Genomic DNA, 18,765 nt, shown 5'->3' on the forward strand with positions numbered 1-18,765 from the left:
TTTATTTAGCAGTGCTGCATAAATCATTTCACATGTTACTGTACTTCTTTAAAACCTGATAAAAGACAATATTGCAACCAGAATAAATGATTACCTTAGAAATGGCTAGTTAGGGCATCCTCAGCTAACCCGTATTACATGCATGCTCCACTGATTATACATTTTCAGCAGGCAACAGAGAATAAATGCAGGGCAGCCACTTGTGAGGACTTATATAGTCACATGGCTGTGATTGAGTTAAAATGCAGGATTTTGACCAAAAAACAAAAAACGGACCCTGTGAGCCACCCTAGCTGTGCCTACCTCCAGTTTATCAGGTAATGTGGCACTGTGACCCATCTGATGATCTAGCCAGAACACTGAGAGTGGTCATCAGATCCCCCCTAGGTGTATAAGCAGCTTCCTCTCCCCCAGCAGTGTCTCTCCCTCCCTCCAGTCGTCCCCATGCACGTTGTGTAGGCACACTGCAGAAACCACAATCTTTCCGTGCCCACTGAGCAATATTCATTTTCCTATTTTATATTTGCCTGGTTTTTTTTTTTATTGTTATATGTCCTTGTATAGAGGATCTTAGATGGTCAGAGTATAGTCTGCTCCTGTACTGTACTGCATTCCTGCCACACTTCGGATGTAACATCTGGAAGTTTATCTCACCTCTGGGATACAATGTTTTATTGCTGTTACTGCTTTTTCAATGAAGATGTTTTATTTGGACAACAGCTTAAGGAGTCAGTTTCAGATCTGCATCCATCCAGTGTGTGATTTTAATTGACATCGTCTACTTGGAGCTGGCTTGCTAGTAACATGCTTTTGGAGAAGTGTCAGAGGGGTTTAGTGTTTTGGTTCTACCTATGGATTTTTCTTTTTTTGACTCTCTTCAGAGGTAAGTGGGTAATTAATTATTGTTAACTTATTTAAGTGATTGTTTTAATTTGTTAACGTACACTGAATGTGATATATATCGTTTGGAAATAAAGAAATAATGACTTTTAGCCTGGCAATTACTGTATGAGAATGTATAAAGTATTACCTAGCTTTCTGGCAGAATAACTTGTGTGAGGCTGTCAGTATAATCATACTACAGTAATAAACCATTCCATCTAGATTGCAATTTAAGTCAGCAACAGTAATTTAAAGTATTATTGTCTTCAATGTGTCACACTTTGTATTATCAACAATGGCAGGTTAAATAGTCCACTATATTAGATAAGCAAATCAAATAAATATAGCAAAACCTAAAAAACTAAACATAGAAAAACTTAGAAATAGCTAAATATTCATAAAAACAAGGGGTATTGTCAGAATTTATCATCCAAATTTAAACTATCGCAATGTGCAGGCTTACATACATTAGCTATTAATGCAGTGATGTCATTTCTGTATATAGTATATATCTGGATGTGTTTAACAATGACACTATAAGAGTTATGACATTTAAAAATGTAACAACTTTGTTATTTTATTTGCTCAGTTTTGTGTTGCTGAGCGGTGTGTACCTGTTGTAACTATGAATTTACACATCCATGTGTCATATGCTCCCATAGTTCCAGGACTATTAAATAAATAATCAATTCTTTGCTGGTCATATTACATTCCATCCAGTTCATGGTATTACTGTACATCCATCCCCCTAGGCGGATTTCTTCTTCACAGAGAAAGGACCTGTGTGTCTCCAGGAAGAAAGATAGATAGATAGATAGATAGATAGATAGATAGATAGACATACAGATAAGAACAAGAAGACGCACGAATACCATATGATACAATGGAAATAGCAGGTCAATACTGCATACCTTGATGAAAATAACTATTGTTCACCTGACTACATAGACTTCAGAGTCCAGAATGATTAAAAACAAATACAGTGTGTGTGTGTGTGTGTGTGTGTGTGTGTGTGTGTGTGTGTGTGTGTGTATATATATATATATATATACACTGTGTATTGTGTGTGTATATATATATATATATATATATATACTGTATATATATATCTATATATATACATATATATACACACACACACACACACACACACACACACACACACAATGCAAGCCTCACGTGTAAAACCTTGATGATAAAAATAATTAGTATGGAACATCAAAATGGCTCATACAAGGTAAATATGGCATACCCAACCTCAGTCCTCAAGGCTCACTAACAGTCCAGGTTTTAGTGATTTCCAGGCTTGAGCACAGGTGACTTAATTAGTTCCTCAGTTATTTTGATTTAACCATCTGTGCTGAATCCTGGATATCACTAAAACCTGCACTGTTGGTGTGCTTTGAGGACAAAGGTTGGGAATACATGTGGTAAGTGAACATGCAATTGCTTATCTATTATCTGGGATCAGCTGTCACTAATTTCTCAGTCATTTATGTGTCGGCCGGAAGGATGTGAGGTTTCAGAGTGGGCCAGGGATCCAACAGTACCAACATACGGCTTTCAGGGTGGCACAGATGCTAGTATTATCTGTCCTGAAAAAAAAAAGAATATGTGCTTAAATGTACTAAAAATAAAAAAATTAAAAACCTGGTCATGAAGTGGTTGAGGAGATAATCTCAGGAAGTTTGAGGGTCCCTTTCCTAATGTTTAGAGCAGAAGCCGATCTTGCTACGAGCACACCGTATTTTTGCCCGGGGCGCCGCCTTCCGGAGGGCGCCGCCGTCGTGGCAAGATCCGCTACTGGTGGTGCCCCCCGGTGCTGTGCGGTGCTGTCACTGCTGTGCGGTGCACGATGGCGTAATCGTATACCGCACGGCATTGTGGGACCGGCACATAGATGCTAGGGGTCATAATTGACCTCTAGTGTCTATGCTGTGCTATGGGAGAGACGTCATGACGTCTCTCCCATAGATCCGAGGAGCGTCGTCGGCGGCCAGAGACGGAGGAAAGCAGCGGTCGGGAATCAGGAGCGGGGATGGTGAGTATTAATTTATATTTTATTTTATTTTTTGTAAACGGCACAACTCTACTGGGGGCACAAACGGGGGTACAACTCTACTTGGGGCAATACTACAGGGGGCACAAACGGGGGCACAACTCTCCTGGGGCACAAACGGGGGTACAACTCTACTGGGGGCACAAACTAGGGCACAATTTTACAGGGGGCATAACTGATCATGCCCCTCTATGAAGCCACGCCCTATTTTCACCTGGAGCACCACAAGGGCTAGAACCGGCCCTGGTTTAGAGCCCAGTCTCCATCAACAGCTGGAAAAAATAGAGGCTCACGCACAGATAGTGGCCAATTGCATCAAAAATTCTTACATTTATTTAATCATGCTGACTGCGTTGTATTTCACACTTTCTACCCCTTGGGTCTTTTTCAGATCCAGATGCAGCCGCGCATCTGTACACAGCAGCTGCATCCAGAGAGTATGTGCACAAGCACCGGCTGCAATGCATGTGCGCAGGCTGTCAAGATGCAATTGCATCCCAGAATATGCCATTTCATCATGATTGACAGCTCCAGGCGTTGTGACAGGGGGGGAGGCGCTGCAGCGTTTTGTGATTGCAATCCGGACAACACAGATGTGTTTGAACCATTTTTGGGGGCGTATGACGTCACAGGCAGCTGGTCGGAAAAAAGGATGGCACCGGACCGCCTGCCACATCAGCCAGGGGTCGTCCTCTAATCAATGCGTTCACAATTACATTTCGAACGCATAGTGAGGTGGCGCAACATGCATGCTGGGTGGCCTTGTCCTGTGCTGGGTGGCCCCAGCAATAGATATACGCAGCTCCTACTATGAAAGCAAGATCTGCATCCATCTCTGAATAACTCCCCTTGAGCGATGGGTCCCAAGACAGGGGTGGGAGAGGTTGTGTTAGCATTTCAAAAGCAATATCTAAGTCACTGCAACATGTGTAGCCACATACAGATGGAGCCACGCTCATCTTGGCTTCTCTGGTGCACCATGGTTTATTAGCATAAGCCTTTCATCTATTGTTCTCAGCTGCAACACAATACAGAGAACAATACAGCAGGGGATTACAGTAAATCATTACAGCAGGGGATTAAATCCGACTGCCCTGGCTCAATTAATCCTATTAAAGGCCAAGATGAAGGGGGCTCTATCTGTAGTGCGCAAGCTGGTGGATGCCTCTGGCTCCAGTGTGGGTGCCAGGTTTTTGGATTTGTAGAGAACCCTAGTTAATGGGTGGACAACACCTTCTATAGACATTCATTAATGGCTGTCTAATTCGGACCAGCCACCATATTGTACTTTATGGTGTTTGTTCTATGGATCCATCCCAGCTCCGTGACTGACTTTAGAGGATGCTAGATAGGTGGACTGACACTCAGCACCACCCAGATAATGTGCCCGAAAGCAGTATTAGTAAACTGGGCAACTGGGGCAATTACTCTGGACCCCACACACTCTGCAGAGCGCCTACACATATGCCTTAGTGACTCCATGCTGGTGATGTAGATATGTGAACTGGATTTTCTCTGTGGCATAATGTGAACTGGAGGCACTTCATTGTGTTTCCACATGTTAGTTGCCCCCGAGGCGCCAACATACCTAAGGGGCCCATTTATCATTGATCGCATATTCAATGCAATCTGGGTGTGATATTAGCTCCCAGGATTACATTGCAATATGCGATTTCTTCAGGTGAATGTATCATTAAGCACCCACAATGGCACTGCAATGTGCTCAGTGAGCTGCAGGGGCTGCAGCGTATGCACGTTCCCGATGACAGCACATGCACAGCAGCCATTTCTGGTGGATCCAGACCCACATTCGCAATGTGTAGCCCACAGTTTACAATGGGCTACCATAGTATATAGATGGTGCAACTGCAGGGGTAAATCCCCGGAATGCTTAGCATTCCAGAAATAAATAAATCTGCCAGCATTGCATCCCCTATAGAAACCTATGGGAAATGCGGCTGCTGGTGGAAATGGGGGAATCGCAGTAGGTATCAGAAATATCCAGTGGTGCAACTAGAAATATTTACTTAGTGGTGCTGAGTATGCCGAAAATTGGGTGTGATCACGTGTCATGAGAGGGCCTGGCCATGTGACACTAGGGGGAGTAGCTACATTACATTAGGGGTTTGGCCACACAGCACAGTCCCTTTTCTTTGCACTCTGGAGGCAAGGCTAGAAATATATAGTAATAACCCCAGTATAATAGAAATATATAGTAATAACCCCAGTATAATAGAAATATATAGTAATAACCCCAGTATAATAGAAATATATAGTAATAACCCCAGCATAATAGAAATATATAGTAATGCCCCCAGTATAATAGAAATATATAGTAATAACCCCAGTATAATAGAAATATATAGTAATAACCCCAGTATAATAGAAATATATAGTAATAACCCCAGTATAATAGAAATATATAGTAATAACCCCAGTATAATAGAAATATATAGTAATAACCCCAGTATAATAGAAATATATAGTAATAACCCCAGTATAATAGAAATATATAGTAATAACCCCAGTATAATAGAAATATATAGTAATAACCCCAGTATAACAGAAATATATAGTAATAACCCCAGTATAATAGAAATATATAGTAATGCCCCCAGTATAATAGAAATATATAGTAATAACCCCAGTATAATAGAAATATATAGTAATAACCCCAGTATAATAGAAATATATTGTAATGCCCCCAGTATAATAGAAATATATTGTAAATATATTTAATAACAATACATAGTGATGTCCCCATTATAACAGGAATATATACTGTAGTAGTGCCCCCGGTATAATAGAAATATATAGTAGTGTCCACATTACAGCATAAATTTATAATAATAATATCCCCATAATAAAAGACAATAGAAATATATAGTAATGCCCCATAATAATAGACTATATAGTAGTGTCCCCACACAGTGAAGCCAGAGACATGCCCAGCAGCCGAGCATGTGAAGAACAAAAGCCGCTCAGTGCCGATGCGTCACTCGAGCGGAGTGAAGGGACACAGCTGAAAACTGCGGGAAAAGGCGCCCAGACTCCTCTCTTTGCACCAGGCGCGACTGCCAGGAGAGGAAGCATAATGTGATCTCATGATGTCACCTTCGCGCTCCCTGTAGGCCTGACAAAGTGGAAGGCGCCATCATGCTACCGAACACCATGGTCTTGTTGCTCGGCAGCGCATTATAATTGCAGTAATGGCAGGCAAAGTGTGCAGTGGGTAGTAGTGCATACCTGCTGCCAAATTCTTAAGGGTACTCCGTACCCGAGCATACCTGCACACTTGCACCACTGGAAATATCTGCTGTGGCCCTCCTACATACATTCAGGGGATACTTAATATTCGCGGCTAACTCCCCAAAATGGGCGTTTTCAGGGAAATAAATGCAAATATTTTTGATAAATGGGTACCTTAATCCGTCCCTGATTTACCCTATGCCACACCAGGTGACGTGTGTTGTAAATATAAACTGCGTAGTCCTTGCTTCCTCACTGAGTGCCTCTCCTCTTTACAGCCATGGCTGGACTTACATTGTGGTAAATCTTCCTCTAGGACTCACTAGTCACTGTCACTGACATACAGCTTATAGGAGTGACATCACCTCGCACTTTAAACAATTCCAGCACAGGCTCAGTATGTTTACACTAGCTGTACAGTGATAATCAATGGGAAGAAGGGGAAGGAGGACGGCGTGCTTCTACACTGAGGGGTCGAGCATGCATGAGTATCACAAATCTGCCTGCCAGCCAGGCTCCCCAGCTATTATATCTGAGTTACTGACACTAATGTTAAATCTGTCAGCTCTCTTTTATGAAGCTCTAGATTAGCTGATTTTCTGACTGTTGTCTGGGGAGTATAATATACAGTATATATATATATATATATATATATATATATTTATGTGTGTGTGTGTGTGTGTGTGTGTGTACACGAGCTGAAGTACTGGGAGTTGCCCTGGTTCAAACTTTCCAGTTATTAAGTTGTCAGTGAGTTGGATGTAGCTGTCAACACATTAAAAATAATGAGTAACTTTGTAGCTCTTCCAACACACCCATGAGGTGACTGCCCAGTGTCGTTTTTGTTTTTGTGGTGTTGCCAGTACCCCTGATGCCCAGCTTTTTTTTTGTTTCTCTTCAGCTTTCTAATCTCTTTTCCATTGCGAGATGGTTTTAAAGTTTTCCTTCTGTTATCAATGCTGCTATTCCAAGACATTTGGGTGCACAATATTTTTTTGTCTTCCTACCTCCATTTCTGTCGGTTATTAGTTCATTGATTTATGGTTATTTCAGTAAGTTACTTTAGGTCATTGAATTATGGTTATTATTATTCCTTAGGCGGTATAAAGTTCTGCTCAGAGTACGTCAATCGGACTCCAACTGGATGTGATAGAAAAGATAGACATTATAAAGGTCAACAGTCATTAGGTCGACAGCATTAAGTTGACAATCAAAAGGTTGACAGTTAAAAGGTCAAAAGGTCGACAGGGTCAAAAGTCCGACATGAAAAAGGTCAACACAAAAAAAAACAGATTTTTTTTTTATTGTTATTGTGTTTTTAAACATCTGTACAACACAGAGGACGTTACCACTAGCTGCTATTTAGGAGTATGCTAAGCTCTTATGAGCATAGGTATACTATAGCAAAAGAAAGCGGTGAACAGAGCTATAGGTTCTGCTGTCACATTAGAATTAATAAAAATCATGCTGTTTGGTTTCAGAACTCAGTAAATTACTTAATAAATTCATAAATGCTAATACAGCATAAAAACACACAAAATAAAAATATAGATCTCACACAGTTCTTACAGTAGACCTGCCAACTGGACCTTAAACATCCATAGATCGGTCTACAAACACATATACTGTAGGAAGTGATTTCCATTCACTTAGTGCACTGGGAATGAGGATGGAGTATATCCTTATTAAGTGTTAAAGACACAGTCACTAGATACAAATAGATATAAGATTCCAGCATATCAGTATAATAACCAGTAAAACAGAAGATTGTTACCCAGTCCATGCAACCATGTGATCCCTGCTGGCACGTATTCCTCGCTGCAAGTATGCAGGGTATCCTCTCAGCACTGACACTGGTCAGGATAGAAGTTGTCCAAATAGTGGATGCTTGTCCAAGAGCTCAACGCATTTCAATGTGGTAGCACCCACATCTTCCTCAGGAGCATATCATGTTTTTAAACATATTTCACCCAAATTTGTGAAATGCGTTCGCTTCAGGATCGGTATGCTCGCTCCGCTAAAAGTGATAGTTTGTGACATGGATAGTAAATGCAGGAAAAGGTATGAAATGAGGAAAAATTCTAAAAAAACATTTGTGTCGACCATATGTTTGTCGCCTGTTCACATGTCAACATTTTGACCCTGTCGACCTTTTGACCCTCTCAACCCTTTGACTGTCGACCTGATGATTGTCAACCTTTTCACCGAGGCGACCTTTTGACCATGAACCCTATGGCGTCGTCTGTCCCTGATGACGGGCGCAAGGCCAAAACGTAGGAAATAAAGGACCTATTTAAATCTAATGACAAGTATGCTGAGTGCCCCCCGATACTTGTACACGTGTGTGGGGATGCTATACCCAGGGAAGGCACCGCATTAAATAGCAATTACCATTCTGATCCTTCAGATGAGTGGCGGACTACAAGGATTATATATACATATACAGTATACACACACAAAATGATGACTAGCTCAGTCACATGACCCTCATGTGTCTGACCTAGCCATGAGACTGAATATTATTTGGCACCTTCACAAGTTAGCTTGGAGGAGCACCCTATTTTTCTACTTGATCTCTATGTGAGTTCTGCTATATGTATATTTGTTCCTATCTATCTATCTATCTATCTATCTATCTATCTATCTATCTATCTATCTATCTATCTATCTGTCTATCTACAGTATCTATCTACAGTATATATCCACACCAGCATGCCAGTCCTTAGCTGCAAATTGAATCCCTGATCTGCAGCATGCATAATATGAAATAAATTCGTAGAAAGACAAACCTTTGTGGATGTCTAAAAAAAACAAAACTTAAAGCAGGCCCTGAAAGGACTGTTAGGATTCATCTACAGTTCATCAGTAGTTGAGAGGAGAAAGGGGTAGGTATTCATTGGTTCCGGTATGAATGGTCGACCATGTTATGGTCGACAGTCATTAGTTCGACCACTATTGGTCGACATTAGTGATGAGCGGGTTCGGTTTCTCGGAAACCGAACCCCCCCGAACTTCACCCTTTTTACACGGGTCCGAGCCATACTCGGATTCTCCCGTATGGCTCGGTTAACCCGAGCGCGCCCGAACGTCATCATCCCGCTGTCGGATTCTCGCGAGATTCGGATTCTATATAAGCAGCCGCGCGTCGCCGCCATTTTCACTCGTGCATTGGAAATGTTAGGGAGAGGACGTGGCTGGCGTCCTCTCCGTTTATGTTGATGCATTGCAAATATTTTGTGCTTGCTTATTACTTAATTGTGGGGACTGGGGAGCAGCTGTATATAGGAGGAGTACAGTGCAGAGTTTTGCTGACAGTGACCACCAGTAATACGTTGTCTGCCTGAAAAACACTCCATATCTGTGCTCAGTGTGCTGCATATATCTGTGCTCACACTGCTTAATTGGGGGACTGGGGAACAGCTGTATTATATAGCAGGAGTACAGTGCAGAGTTTTGCAGACAGTGACCACCAGTATACGTGTCTGCCTGAAAAACACTCCATATCTGTGCTCAGTGTGCTGCTTTATTGTGGGCACTGGGGACCACCAGTATAATATTATATAGGAGGAGTACAGTGCAGAGTTTTGCTGACCAGTGACCACCAGTAGATAATATATAGCATTACGGTACAGTAGGCCACTGCTGTACCTACCTCTGTGTCATCATTAAGTATACTATCCATCTAGATTCTATACCTGTGGTGCATTTCAGTTGTGCAGTTTGCTGACACAGTGACCACCAGTATATATAGCAGTACGGTACGGAAGGCCACTGCTGTAACTACCTCTGTGTCGTCATTTAGTATACTATCCATCTACATTCTATACCTGTGGTGCATTTTAGTTTTGCAGTTTGCTGACACAGTGACCACCAGTATACTATATATAGCAGTACGGTACGGAAGGCCACTGCTGTACCTACCTCTGTGTCGTCATTAAGTATACTATCCATCTACATTCTATACCTGTGGTGCATTTTAGTTTTGCAGTTTGCTGACACAGTGACCACCAGTATACTATATATAGCAGTACGGTACAGAAGGCCACTGCTGTACCTACCTCTGTGTCGTCATTAAGTATACTATCCATCTACATTCTATACCTGTGGTGCATTTTAGTTTTGCAGTTTGCTGACACAGTGACCACCAGTATACTATATATAGCAGTACGGTACGGAAGGCCACTGCTGTACCTACCTCTGTGTCGTCATTAAGTATACTATCCATCTACATTCTATACCTGTGGTGCATTTTAGTTTTGCAGTTTGCTGACACAGTGACCACTAGTATATATAGCAGTACATACGGAAGGCCACTGCTGTACCTACCTCTGTGTCGTCATTAAGTATACTATCCATCTACATTCTATACCTGTGGTGCATTTTAGTTTTGCAGTTTGCTGACACAGTGACCACCAGTATACTATATATAGCAGTACGGTATGGAAGGCCACTGTTGTACCTACCTCTGTGTCGTCATTAGGTATACTATCCATCTACATTCTATACCTGTGGTGCATTTTAGTTTTGCAGTTTGCTGACACAGTGACCACCAGTATACTATATAAAGCAGTATGGTACGGAAGGCCACTGCTGTACCTACCTCTGTGTCGTCATTAAGTATACTATCCATCTACATTCTATACCTGTGGTGCATTTTAGTTTTGCAGTTTGCTGACACAGTGACCACCAGTATACTATAGCAGTACGGTACGGAAGGCCACTGCTGTACCTACCTCTGTGTCGTCATTAAGTATACTATCCATCTACATTCTATACCTGTGGTGCATTTTAGTTTTGCAGTTTGCTGACACAGTGACCACCAGTATACTATATATAGCAGTACGGTACAGAAGGCCACTGCTGTACCTACCTCTGTGTCGTCATTAAGTATACTATCCATCTACATTCTATACCTGTGGTGCATTTTAGTTTTGCAGTTTGCTGACACAGTGACCACCAGTATACTATATATAGCAGTACGGTACGGAAGGCCACTGCTGTACCTACCTCTGTGTCATCATTAAGTATACTATCCATCTACATTCTATACCTGTGGTGCATTTTAGTTTTGCAGTTTGCTGACACAGTGACCACCAGTATACTATATATAGCAGTACGGTACGGAAGGCCACTGCTGTACCTACCTCTGTGTCGTCATTAAGTATACTATCCATCTACATTCTATACCTGTGGTGCATTTTAGTTTTGCAGTTTGCTGACACAGTGACCACCAGTATATATAGCAGTACGGTACGGAAGGCCATTGCTGTACCTACCTCTGTGTCGTCATTAAGTATACTATCCATCTACATTCTATACCTGTGGTGCATTTTAGTTTTGCAGTTTGCTGACACAGTGACCACCAGTATACTATATATAGCAGTACGGTATGGAAGGCCACTGCTGTACCTACCTCTGTGTCATCATTAAGTATACTATCCATCTACATTCTATACCTGTGGTGCATTTTAGTTTTGCAGTTTGCTGACACAGTGACCACCAGTACCCTATATAAAGCAGTACGGTACGGAAGGCCACTGCTGTACCTACCTCTGTGTCGTCATTAAGTATACTATCCATCTACATTCTATACCTGTGGTGCATTTTAGTTTTGCAGTTTGCTGACACAGTGACCACCAGTATACTATATAAAGCAGTATGGTACGGAAGGCCACTGCTGTACCTACCTCTGTGTCGTCATTAAGTATACTATCCATCTACATTCTATACCTGTGGTGCATTTTAGTTTTGCAGTTTGCTGACACAGTGACCACCAGTATACTATATATAGCAGTACGGTACGGAAGGCCACTGCTGTACCTACCTCTGTGTCGTCATTAAGTATACTATCCATCTACATTCTATACCTGTGGTGCATTTTAGTTTTGCAGTTTGCTGACACAGTGACCACCAGTATATATAGCAGTACGGTACGGAAGGCCACTGCTGTACCTACCTCTGTGTCGTCATTAAGTATACTATCCATCTACATTCTATACCTGTGGTGCATTTTAGTTTTGCAGTTTGCTGACACAGTGACCACCAGTATACTATATATAGCAGTACGGTACGGAAGGCCACTGCTGTACCTACCTCTGTGTCGTCATTAAGTATACTATCCATCTACATTCTATACCTGTGGTGCATTTTAGTTTTGCAGTTTGCTGACACAGTGACCACCAGTATATATAGCAGTACGGTACGGAAGGCCACTGCTGTACCTACCTCTGTGTCGTCATTAAGTATACTATCCATCTACATTCTATACCTGTGGTGCATTTTAGTTTTGCAGTTTGCTGACACAGTGACCACCAGTATACTATATATAGCAGTACGGTACGGAAGGCCACTGCTGTACCTACCTCTGTGTCGTCATTAAGTATACTATCCATCTACATTCTATACCTGTGGTGCGTTTTAGTTTTGCAGTTTGCTGACACAGTGACCACCAGTATATATAGCAGTACGGTACGGAAGGCCACTGCTGTACCTACCTCTGTGTCGTCATTAAGTATACTATCCATCTACATTCTATACCTGTGGTGCATTTTAGTTTTGCAGTTTGCTGACACAGTGACCACCAGTATACTATATATAGCAGTACGGTACGGAAGGCCACTGCTGTACCTACCTCTGTGTCGTCATTAAGTATACTATCCATCTACATTCTATACCTGTGGTGCGTTTTAGTTTTGCAGTTTGCTGACACAGTGACCACCAGTATATATAGCAGTACGGTACGGAAGGCCACTGCTGTACCTACCTCTGTGTCGTCATTAAGTATACTATCCATCTACATTCTATACCTGTGGTGCATTTTAGTTTTACAGTTTGCTGACACAGTGACCACCAGTATACTATATATAGCAGTACGGTACGGAAGGCCACTGCTGTACCTACCTCTGTGTCGTCATTAAGTATACTATCCATCTACATTCTATACCTGTGGTGCATTTTAGTTTTGCAGTTTGCTGACACAGTGACCACCAGTATACTATATAAAGCAGTACGGTACGGAAGGCCACTGCTGTACCTACCTCTGTGTCGTCATTAAGTATACTATCCATCTACATTCTATACCTGTGGTGCATTTTAGTTTTGCAGTTTGCTGACACAGTGACCACCAGTATATATAGCAGTACGGTACGGAAGGCCACTGCTGAACCTACCTCTGTGTCGTCATTAAGTATACTATCCATCTACATTCTATACCTGTGGTGCATTTTAGTTTTGCAGTTTGCTGACACAGTGACCACCAGTATACTATATATAGCAGTACGGTACGGAAGGCCACTGCTGTACCTACCTCTGTGTCGTCATTAAGTATACTATCCATCTACATTCTATACCTGTGGTGCATTTTAGTTTTGCAGTTTGCTGACACAGTGACCATCAGTATACTATATATAGCAGTACGGTACGGAAGGCCACTGCTGTACCTACCTCTGTGTCATCACTAAGTATACTATCCATCTACATTCTATACCTGTGGTGCATTTTAGTTTTGCAGTTTGCTGACACAGTGACCACCAGTATACTATATAAAGCAGTACGGTACGGAAGGCCACTGCTCTACCTACCTCTGTGTCGTCAAGTATACTATCCATCTAGATTCTATACCTGTGGTGCATTTTAGTTTTGCAGTTTGCTGACAGTGACCACCAGTATATATAGCAGTACAGTACGGAAGGCCACTGCTCTACCTACCTCTGTGTCGTCAAGTATACTATCCATCCATACCTGTGGTGCATTTCAGTTGTGCGCAGTATATATAGTAGTAGGCCATTGCTATTGATACTGGCATATAATTCCACACATTAAAAAATGGAGAACAAAAATGTGGAGGTTAAAATAGGGAAAGATCAAGATCCACTTCCACCTCGTGCTGAAGCTGCTGCCACTAGTCATGGCCGAGACGATGAAATGCCATCAACGTCGTCTGCCAAGGCCGATGCCCAATGTCATAGTAGAGAGCATGTAAAATCCAAAAAACAAAAGTTCAGTAAAATGACCCAAAAATCAAAATTGAAAGCATCTGATGAGAAGCGTAAACTTGCCAATATGCCATTTACGACACGGAGTGGCAAGGAACGGCTGAGGCCCTGGCTTATGTTCATGTCTAGTGGTTCAGATTCACATGAGGATGGAAGCACTCATCCTCTCGCTAGAAAAATGAAAAGACTTAAGCTGGCAAAAGCACAGCAAAGAACTGTGCGTTCTTCTAAATCACAAATCCCCAAGGAGAGTCCAATTGTGTCGGTTGCGATGCCTGACCTTCCCAACACTGGACCGGAAGAGCTTGCGCCTTCCACCATTTGCACGCCCCCTGCAAATGCTGGAAGGAGCACCCCTCAGTCCAGTCAAATTGAAGATGTCACTGTTGAAGTACACCAGGATGAGGATATGGGTGTTGCTGGAGCTGGGGAGGAAATTGACAAGGAGGATTCTGATGGTGAGGTGGTTTGTTTAAGTCAGGCACCCGGGGAGACACCTGTTGCCCGTGGGACGAATATGGCCATTGACATGCCTGGTCAAAATACAAAAAAAATCAGCTCTTCGGTGTGGAATTATTTCAACACAAATGCGGACAACAGGTGTCAAGCCGTGTGTTGCCTTTGTCAAGCTGTAATAAGTAGGGGTAAGGACGTTAACCACCTAGGAACATCCTCCCTTATACGTCACCTGCAGCGCATTCATCATAAGTCAGTGACAAGTTCAAAAACTTTGGGTGACAGCGGAAGCAGTCCACTGACCACTAAATCCCTTTCTCTTGTAACCAAGCTCCTGCAAACCACACCACCAACTCCCTCAGTGTCAATTTCCTCCTTACCCAGGAAAGCCAATAGTCCTGCAGGCCATATCACTGGCAAGTCTGACGAGTCCTCTCCTGCCTGGGATTCCTCCGATGCATCCTTGAGTGTAACGCCTACTGCTGCTGGTGCTGTTGTTGTAGCTGCTGGGAGTCGATCATCATCCCAGAGGGGAAGTCGGAAGACCACTTGTACTACTTCCAGTAAGCAATTGACTGTCCAACAGTCCTTTGCGAGGAAGATGAAATATCACAGCAGTCATCCTGCTGCAAAGCAGATAACTCAGGCCTTGGCAGCCTGGGCGGTGAGAAACGTGGTTCCGGTATCCACCGTTAATTCAGAGGCAACTAGAGACTTGATTGAGGTACTGTGTCCCCAGTACCAAATACCATCTAGGTTCCATTTCTCTAGGCAGGCGATACCGAAAATGTACACAGACCTCAGAAAAAGAGTCACCAGTGTCCTAAAAAATGCAGTTGTACCCAATGTCCACTTAACCACGGACATGTGGACAAGTGGAACAGGGCAGACTCAGGACTATATGACTGTGACAGCCCACTGGGTAGATGTATTGCCTCCTGCAGCAAGAACAGCAGCGGCGGCACCAGTAGCAGCATCTCGCAAAAGCCAACTCGTTCCTAGGCAGGCTATGCTTTGTATCACCGCTTTCCAGAAGAGGCACACAGCTGACAACCTCTTACGGAAACTGAGGAACATCATCGCAGAATGGCTTACCCCAATTGGACTCTCCTGGGGATTTGTGACATCGGACAACGCCAGCAATATTGTGCGTGCATTACATCTGGGCAAATTCCAGCACGTCCCATGTTTTGCACATACATTGAATTTGGTGGTGCAGAATTATTTAAAAAACGACAGGGGCGTGCAAGAGATGCTGTCGGTGGCCCGAAGAATTGCGGGCACCTTTTGGCATTCAGCCACCGCGTACAGAAGACTGGAGCACCACCAAACAGTCCTGAACCTGCCCTGCCATCATCTGAAGCAAGAGGTGGTAACGAGGTGGAATTCAACCCTCTATATGCTTCAGAGGATGGAGGAGCAGCAAAAGGCCGTTCAAGCCTATACATCTGCCCACGATATAGGCAAAGGAGGGGGAATGCACCTGACTCAAGCGCAGTGGAGAATGATTTCAACGTTGTGCAAGGTTCTGCAACCCTTTGAACTTGCCACACGTGAAGTCAGTTCAGACACTGCCAGCCTGAGTCAGGTCATTCCCCTCCTCAGGCTTTTGCAGAAGAAGCTGGAGACATTGAAGGAGGAGCTAAAACAGAGCGATTCTGCTAGGCATGTGGGACTTGTGGATGGAGCCCTTAATTCGCTTAACCAGGATTCACGGGAGGTCAATCTGTTGAAATCAGAGCACTACATTTTGGCCACCGTGCTCGATCCTAGATTTAAAACCTACGTTGGATCTCTCTTTCCGACAGACACAAGTCTGCAGAGGTTCAAAGACCTGCTGGTGAGAAAATTGTCAAGTCAAGCGGAACGTGACACGTCAACATCTCCTCCTTCACATTCTCCCGCAACTGGGGGTGCAAGGAAAAGGATAAGAATTCCGAACCCACCCGCTGGCGGTGATGCAGGGCAGTCTGGAGCGAGTGCTGACATCTGGTCCGGACTGAAGGACCTGCCAACGATTACTGACATGTCGTCTACTGTCACTGCATATGATTCTCTCCCCATTGAAAGAATGGTGGAGGATTATATGAGTGACCGCATCCAAGTAGGCACGTCAGACAGTCCGTACGTATACTGGCAGGAAAAAGAGGCGATTTGGAGGCCCTTGCACAAACTGGCTTTATTCTACCTAAGTTGCCCTCCCTCCAGTGTGTACTCCGAAAGAGTGTTTAGTGCAGCCGCTCACCTTGTCAGCAATCGGCGTACGAGGTTACTACCAGAAAATGTGGAGAAGATGATGTTCATCAAAATTAATTATAATCAATTCCTCCGTGGAGACATTCACCAGCAATTGCCTCCAGAAAGTACACAGGGATCTGAGATGGTGGATTCCAGTGAGGATGAATTAATAATCTGTGAGGAGGGGGATGTACACAGTGAAAGGGGTGAGGAATCGGAGGATGATGATGAGGAGGACATCTTGCCTCTGTAGAGCCAGTTTGTGCAAGGAGAGATTGATTGCTTCTTTTTTGGTGGGGGCCCAAACCAACCAGTCATTTCAGTCACAGTCGTGTGGCAGACCCTGTCGCTGAAATGATGGGTTCCTTAAAGTGTGCATGTCCTGTTTATACAACATAAGGGTGGGTGGGAGGGCCCAAGGACAATTCCATCTTGCACCTCTTTTTTCTTTCATTTTTCTTTGCATCATGTGCTGTTTGGGGACAATTTTTTTGAAGTGCCATCCTGTCTGACACTGCAGAGCCACTCCTAGATGGGCCAGGTGTTTGTGTCGGCCACTTGTGTCGCTTAGCTTAGTCACACAGCGACCTTGGTGCGCCTCTGTTTTTCTTTGCATCATGTGCTGTTTGGGGACAATTTTTTTGAAGTGCCATCCTGTCTGACACTGCAGAGCCACTCCTAGATGGGCCAGGTGTTTGTGTCGGCCACTTGTGTCGCTTAGCTTAGTCACACAGCGACCTTGGTGCGCCTCTTTTTTTCTTTGCATCATGTGCTGTTTGGGGACAATTTTTTTGAAGTGCCATCCTGTCTGACACTGCAGTGCCACTCCTAGATGGGCCAGGTGTTTGTGTCGGCCACTTGTGTCGCTTAGCTTAGCCACCCAGCGACCTCGGTGCAAATTTTAGGACTAAAAATAATATTGTGAGGTGTGAGGTGTTCAGAATAGACTGGAAATGAGTGGAAATTATGGTTATTGAGGTTAATAATACTATGGGATCAAAATGACCCCCAAATTCTATGATTTAAGCTGTTATTTAGGGTTTTTTGAAAAAAACACCCGAATCCAAAACACACCCGAATCCGACAAAAAAATTTCGGTGAGGTTTTGCCAAAACGCGTCCGAATCCAAAACACGGCCGCGGAACCGTATCTAAAACCAAAACACAAAACCCGAAAAATGTCCGGTGCACATCACTAGTCGACATTGACATTGTCGACACATGAAAATGGTCGACACATGAAATGTCGACACCTGATAAGGTCTACATGAGTTTTTTTACTTTTTTTGGTGTCGTTTTTTGCATAAAGTGCCTGGGAACCCCAATTAGTGCACCCCGTCCCCTCGCATGGCTCGCTTCGCCCGCCATGCTTCGGGCATGGTGCCTTCACTTCGCTCGGCACAGATTACCGTTCCAATCGTAGTCCACGTGGATCGTAAAGTATGGAAAAGTTCCCCAAAAGAAAAAAAGTAAAAAAAACTCATGTCGACCTTTTCATGTGTCGACCTTTCATGTGTCGACCATTTCATGTGTCGACCATGTGTCCATGTCGACCAATAGTGGTCGACCTAATGGCTGTCGACCATAACATGGTCGACCATCTGAACGGACACCGTATTCATTCTAGACCCTGTCTTAAGTACCTTGGGCCACCTGAATCCAGCTCTGGTTGGAAGGAGTAAATTGTATGGTCTAGGGAAGGTAATATTAAGATTAAGGGGTTAGCTATGATTTTGTTTTTTTTATGAGGGCAAAAGGGGTAATGCTATTAATGGAATTTTAATGAATGCTTTTTTTTTATTAGACTAAGAGTAGCAATGAGGTGTTAATGAGCATGTATAGGATTGATTGATTGATTGATTGATTGATTGATTGATTGGAGAGTTAA

At 43.3% G+C, this 18,765-nt stretch overlaps 1 protein-coding gene across 1 annotated transcript in view; it reads left to right on the forward strand.

Moving 5' to 3' along the window:
- The first annotated feature begins 237 nt into the window (after positions 1-237).
- LOC134911241 (neuronal acetylcholine receptor subunit alpha-7-like) overlaps positions 238-18,765 on the forward strand; it is a 416,671-nt gene continuing 398,143 nt past the window's right edge. The window contains exon 1 of the mRNA XM_063919545.1: positions 238-883. Within this exon, the coding sequence (XP_063775615.1) occupies positions 805-883 (79 nt within the window). The 5' untranslated portion in view covers positions 238-804. The remainder of the gene's footprint in view (positions 884-18,765) is intronic.

Source organism: Pseudophryne corroboree, chromosome 1, assembly GCF_028390025.1.
Source record: "Pseudophryne corroboree isolate aPseCor3 chromosome 1, aPseCor3.hap2, whole genome shotgun sequence".
Taxonomy (NCBI): domain Eukaryota; kingdom Metazoa; phylum Chordata; class Amphibia; order Anura; family Myobatrachidae; genus Pseudophryne; species Pseudophryne corroboree.